Genomic DNA, 6,847 nt, shown 5'->3' with positions numbered 1-6,847 from the left:
CGGGCGCGCGGCCCGCGCAGCCGGGCCTGGTGGACCGCTACCGCGTGACGCGCTGCCGCCACGAGGTGGAGCAGGGCTGCGCGGTGCTGCGCGCCACACCGCTGGCCGACATGACGCCGCAGCTGCTGCTGGAGGTGTCGCAGGGCCTGTCGCGCAACCTCAAGTTCCTGACGGACGCGTGCGCCCTGGCCAGTGACAAGTCGCGGGACCGCTTTTCGCGCGAACAGTTCAAGCTGGGCGTCAAGTGCATGAGCACGAGCGCGTCGGCGCTGCTGGCCTGTGTGCGCGAGGTGAAAGCGGCACCCAGCGAGCTGGCCCGCAGCCGCTGTGCACTCTTCAGCGGGCCCCTGGTGCAGGCGGTGAGCGCCCTGGTGGGCTTCGCCACCGAGCCGCAGTTCCTGGGTCGCGCGGCGGCCGTGAGCGCCGAGGGCAAGGCGGTGCAGACCGCCATCCTGGGCGGCGCCATGAGCGTGGTGTCGGCCTGCGTGCTCCTGACCCAGTGCCTCAGGGATCTGGCGCAGCACCCGGACGGGGGCGCCAAGATGTCGGACCACAGGGAGAGGCTGAGGAACTCGGCCTGCGCCGTGTCTGAAGGCTGCACCCTGCTATCTCAGGCTTTAAGGGAGAGGTCTTCGCCCAGGACTTTCCCGCCAGTGAATTCCAATTCTGTGAATTAGCACCCCCCTCCCATACCCCTTCTTCCACCCCCAGACTAAAGGAAGATACTTACTCTCTACCCCTCTCCATTTATACCAAAGAAATCATAGGTGAAGCCGCCCCCTACCCCCCATGTTAAATGCTCGAGAGGAATCTTCCAAAGGGCAGGGCCATGCACACACCTTACATGCGCACCCGGAGGGCCGAGATGTCCACCAGCCACGCAGTAGGGACTGGGCTATGGAAGATGTGTATCTGCTGGTTGCAGCATTATCCAGCCAACCCCTATCCCAGCCCGTCTTCCGGAATTTCTCAACTAAATTTTATTATTAATTGGGCAGGAAGGAGGTCATGGGTTCATTTCTTTTTCTTTTTTTTTTCATAATTAAAAGAAAGGTTACCTCAGTTTTCACTCCTTAGACATGGATGTAGCTACCTTTTTTGTATGTTGTTATTTTTTTTTAAGCAATCGTGTTGAATTGGGAGTATACTTGGTGTGGAAAGAGTATGACTTGGCCATGTGATTTGCAAATGGGGGGAAAGCTACTGTGAGCGTGTGTTTTATTTTTTAATTTACACTATAGAGTGATTATTTTTCCCCCAGTGTCAAGTTTTTACCTTGCATGTACTGGAGTATTTATTTCATCTATTAAAATGTTATGTTTCTCAGATGGCTTTCTGCAATTATTGTTGATATTTCAATAATTGTAATTTTGCATGCTGCATGTCAGGTATGGACAGGGACTATGGAAAGGCTACTTCAGTAGTAGAGGGTGGATCCCCAATTCCCAACCCTTTCTGCTTTTTCCTCAAGAATTACGCATTTGAGCAGCCTAGAACTGAAGAAGAGACATATGTGCCAGAAAAATTCTATTTTTAAAGGCAGGTGACACAAATGTGATTGGACAGTGCTCCAGACTGGCTGTTAGTAGGGGTTCTTGTCTTGAGTCTAGTTTCTCCTGGAAAGTAGTTTAGCTCCCTTTGTCTCATCTCTTTTTGTCTAGCTCATCTTTCCATCAAAATAAGCAGTGGTTCAGGCTGACTGAAGTCTGGTCGGTATTCTGCTTGTCATTTTCAGACTAAAGCATTTCCTAATCCTTGCAGTATGCCAGCCTTCCCAACTCCAAGGATCTTGTATGAACTGTAAAAGTAGTATATGTCAAGAAAGAGTATGTAGCATCTTTAATGTAGACAGGTCTATTCAGACAATATCCTCATGGTTTTAGAAAAAAGAGGGGTTCTAGACCGTTTAATAGAGGAAGGGGTATTCTGGAAGTGTTAAGAACTTTCTGGAGTCACAGCATAATAGGCAAAGGGCTTATTTTTATGACCTGGGTCTAAGGTATGCTGTGGTCGATTGTATGTTGGAAGAATGCTTTGTTGATTGATGTTTGGGGTTATATTGAGATACTTTGTCTTTTCTGCAGATATTTTAAGGAATTAATTTTTTTTTTTGGTGGTGGTGTTGGGATGTATAGTTTTGCTGAACCTAGTTAACTTTTAAACATTTTTCCACTAAAAGTACAACAAATTTATTTACCTTGAAGCCTGGGAGGGCCACTTGGATAAAAGCACATACATGCTTTAAATTTGTGCAGTTTACATTTTTCTTGATTTGTTGTGCTTAAACCTTTGCATTTCCCACAGATGTGAAAAGAAAGAATTTTTTGCTGTAATTAGAAGAAAGTCATATTGACTGTTGTGCTTGCTTGAATGGATGTTTTATTACAAGAACATGAAAAGGTCTTTAAACTTGTGTTGAGTAAGAATAGGGCTGTTTTGCTGCTTTGAGTTTGGAGTTTGAAAAAGTCTGAAAGTGGTAGGGTATGTACATTTTTTAAGAGCGATCAAGAGAGCAGTTGTTTTTCTCTTAGGACTTGGTAGATTTAAGGTTTTTAAGCCTTTAAAGAAAATGACCTTGGGAATGTTTACTCTTCTCCCCACTTTTTAAAAGTCTGGATAATATTCATGAAAAATTTGTGGGAGAAAGGGGGTTCCTAACTCATGTGCCAGTGAAAATTGTGTACGCATACAGAAATTTTTACTTTACTTGTATTTATTAGATTTACACAGGTAATGATAGAGTTTATAATTACATGGTTCATTTAGGCTATGCAGATCACGAAGTGTAAACTGAAACGAACAAACACAAAGTAAAATAAGGCCAGAAATCTGTAAATTTGGTATTTGATTAAAAAAAAAAGAATTGCCAATTTTTTCCTGGACTCATTTCTTGCAGAAGCTATTTGCAAGACAATTCAAGCCAACAAAAGAAAAAGAAAAAAATAACTTTCCTTATTTACTTGGATGAAATTAACTAGATAGTCACCAAATTAATTTTGAAACTTCTTTCTCTTAGCTATAGTTGCCCTCAGTGTTTCTGTATGCCAAAGGTTTTGGCATGTAATATTCAAAATCCTTTAAGCTGATAGAAGTTTCAAACTTTAAGAAAAGTGGTTTTTTAATCGTTTTCTTTTCCTTTGCCTATAAGATAAAGTTCAGATTTTTTTTCTCCCAGCAGGTGTCTTGAATTCTGCTTGTACTTTTTTTCTAGTAAGTCTCAAGAAGCCAGAGTAAAGAGTGCACGTATTTCAGTATGTCTGCATTGCTTGGCTAGGCAAGGGATTTGGGCAGAGGTCTTTGGCATTTTAACTTTCTTCCAATATACCAGGTTGCTAAACTTGTTTTTTACGTTTTATTTATTTATTCTTTTTTGGCAGCTGGTCAGTATGGGGGCTCTGAACCCATGACCTTGGTGTTACTAGCATCAAACTCTCCCAAGTGTGCTAACCAACCAGCCCCAAAACTTGTTTTTTAAATAGCCCTTGATTTTTAAAAAGGAGCATGAGACCTATCTTGTAACAGGGTTTAATAAGGTCAGCACAGATACTGGTTCCAGGAATAAAATCAGAATGGCCTGATTTTTTTTTTAATTAAATCACGCTAGAGTTAATTTAAGAAATCAATCCTTGGATTCTGACTTTGGAGGACAAGTTTTCTTACTCAGGCTTAATGCACACCCCTTCTTCCTTTGAATGGTCATGAGAAAAGGAAATCATTATGGCTAAGTTCTCTGAACAAAACCCATTATTTGTGACAGCCTACCCAAGTAAATGGGACAAAACAGGCTTTCAGACATAAGATTTAGACAGAAAAAAGCTCAGCTCTGTTTTTTTTTTGCTATTTTGAGCTTGGCCTTTATTATTTATTCTGGGTTAATGTTAGGAAATGCAGAAATTACATGTGTGTGTTTCCTTTTTTTCCTCCCCCAACCCCTATCATGCTTAATGCACACCCCTTCTTCCTTTGAATGGTCATGAGAAAAGGAAATCATTATGGCTAAGTTCTCTGAACAAAACCCATTATTTGTGACAGCCTACCCAAGTAAATGGGACAAAACAGGCTTTCAGACATAAGATTTAGACAGAAAAAAGCTCAGCTCTGTTTTTTTTTTGCTATTTTGAGCTTGGCCTTTATTATTTATTCTGGGTTAATGTTAGGAAATGCAGAAATTACATGTGTGTGTTTCCTTTTTTTCCTCCCCCAACCCCTGTCATCTTTATAATTCTGGAAACATTAGTTATATCTGATTGGTTATTTTACAGTTTTTTTTTTTTTTAATTGGCAAAGGAATCTAAAATGTTTGGCAGTTTGAAACAGCTAATTTTAACAGAAACACCTGTTTTTCCTAATGAATGTGACTATGGTAACATGCAGATCAGGCAGAGGATTTGAAAAGCGACTGCCAAAGCCCCTTCTGAGCTTTTCTCAGTGAGTGTGAAAGGACTTAGAAGAGAAATCTGTGAAGATATGCGTGAAGACTTAGCAGCATTTCCACCCAGGGCTGTTCCTTGAGCTGCCGTCAGGTTTCCAGCAACTGGAAGGGTCCTTAAGGAGACCATCTCTGGGTTTCCAGTGTGGACACAGATAATTTGTGTTCTCTCCCACCAAATTCTTGTCTTGATTTAAATTGCGTGTGTGTGTGTGTATTTGTGTGTGTTTGTGAAATGTTTTGGTCCTTTTTGCCTCAGTAGGGTTTTTCTTTGGTGGTGTTTGGATAGGTCAGTTGTTTCCATTTCACTTCCTGGCAGAAGTCCCAACGATTTACCTGTCTGGATATTATAAGGAAAAATGTAATACTGGTGTCTGTGATTGGGGTCAATTTGAGTGTAAGTCCCTTAAGGTTAAGGGCTATAGTGTCTGGCACATGTGTAATTGTTTTTTGAAAGGAATGTGTTTATAAGATGCCTGCAGCAAGTATACATAAGCAAGTAGTAAAGTTGTTCCTGAAAAGGAAAGTTATAATGGCCGTTCATTTGGCAAATATTTATTGGGGGCCAACTGTGTGCCAAGCACTGTACTGGGTGCTGGGGTACAGCTGTGAGAGTTAAACATGGTTCCTCTCCTTTCAAACACTGCTGTGTAAGACTCAGTGCTGCTTGAAGTCCAGGCACCTCCAGCATCACTCCTGGGCCCTGCCTCAGGCCTATTCATTCAGCAACTCTCGGGGCAAAGCTGTGTCTTATCCAGCCCAGGTGACTGGGGTGCATGCCCAGGTTGGGGAACAAGTGCCCTATGGTGTCTGCTAGTTTCTTTTGATTCCCTCCGAGTACTTCTGTATCAGGTGGCAACAGCATTTCTGCAAGTTCCTTGCTTGCTCAGGTGTCCTTTTTTCTCCTGGATATTGTGAGAACTTTTCTTCAGATGGAGAAGGCAATTTGGTCTCTCTTGTTAATATGAACTCTTTGAGAGTCCTTTTGGCATCTGTGTGTGTTTACAAATACAGAGTTCTCCCCCACTTCCCACCACCCTTTTGAGATGAGCCAAAATCATATAATAATGTAGCAAAATAGCTTTTTATATTTTTACATGTTGTTGATTCTTGTTCTAGAAAACTGGAAATAGCAGACAACCTAATTAAAAATCAGCCCTTTAGTCCTTTGACTGCCCAACAAATAGCACTTTGCTATTGAGTTTGTAAAGTACTATATTTACAACCAAGTGTAGCATCCAGACTTATTCCAAAGCTCTCTTTAAGGATAATCAAAGTCTGCAATGTACTCAGGAAATATACCCTCCCTCTAAGGCTGACCATACGCCAAGAATGAGGATGATCTTTTGGAGCCTTAATACCCACAAGGGTGGTCGCAGGAACTTGGAACATACACAGACTCTTGGCCCCGTCCACACTGGGATCTACCCAGTCAGAACTTGCTCTTTGGCAAGCGCTCCAGGTGATTTCTGTCACATTAACATTGGAGAAGCACTGTTTTAGGAGATAAATTTGGTGACCATGACTGAATCATGATTTTCTTCTTTACTGTGGGAACTTAGGCATTCGTTATGTTTATTTAGACCTTTTTAGTTTATATAGCATATTCATGTATATTATGCAATTGGGTCCTTCCTTAGCGCAATCTCGGGAGGTAGCAGGTATTACTCACTGTGCATGTCATCTAAACATTTGTGCCTCTCTCTTCCCGTTGTAAAAATTAAATCAAATATTTATAATGAATTCCCATGAAGTGCAAGGCCTTGGGATGAGCGCTATCAGACTAGTTCTGTCTACTTCATACAGTCATCAAAAGTATTATCTTAAACACTTCATGTTAAAGTCAGTTTTTCTTAATGACTTTACCTTTACCCTTCCATTAATGGACACAACCAGTGTATTGTAAATCTTCAAGGATGGCCTAAATAATGAACATAGCCCTGTTTTCTCAGTCTTGCTCTAAAGTGCTATGTGTGCTTTCAAACCTCCTGTCCAGATTCTCTAAAACATTAGATGTCTTACATTTTAAAAGTACAACATGAACATAGCCCTGTTTTCTCAGTCTTGCTCTAAAGTGCTATGTGTGCTTTCAAACCTCCTATCCAGATTCTCTAAAACATTAGATGTCTTACATTTTAAAAGTACAATATCAGTCAAACATTTCAGGCTTCAGGGAAGAGTTTGAATGCTAATTAAGATTTGTTAGCATAATTTAAAAATGAATCCATCTCCAGGTTTTACACTTTATCATTTATAGTTTGATTTACAAGTCTGTTTAAATGTCTAACATACATGTATTCAGATTATACTGAAGTAGACAGAGAGGTAACTTTTTAAATCCTGTGTTTCAGGAAGGGAAACAGATGCTATGCATTCAAGTGTGTCACCTAAGTATTAACAGCTTTGGACTTTGTTCTA

General features: G+C 41.3%; 1 protein-coding gene across 1 annotated transcript in view; it reads left to right on the top strand.

Annotated features, from left to right (window-relative positions):
• Positions 1 to 1,328, top strand: part of MESDC1 (mesoderm development candidate 1) — a 6,476-nt gene extending 5,148 nt beyond the window's left edge. Inside the window, exon 3 of the mRNA XM_008587592.1 lies at positions 344 to 1,328. Within this exon, the coding sequence (XP_008585814.1) occupies positions 344 to 677 (334 nt within the window). The 3' untranslated portion in view covers positions 678 to 1,328. The remainder of the gene's footprint in view (positions 1 to 343) is intronic.
• The last annotated feature ends 5,519 nt before the right edge of the window (positions 1,329 to 6,847 follow it).

This window comes from Galeopterus variegatus, unplaced genomic scaffold (genome assembly GCF_000696425.1).
Source record: "Galeopterus variegatus unplaced genomic scaffold, G_variegatus-3.0.2 Scaffold4461, whole genome shotgun sequence".
NCBI lineage: Eukaryota > Metazoa > Chordata > Mammalia > Dermoptera > Cynocephalidae > Galeopterus > Galeopterus variegatus.
This window is presented reverse-complemented; position numbering and strand designations above follow the sequence as displayed.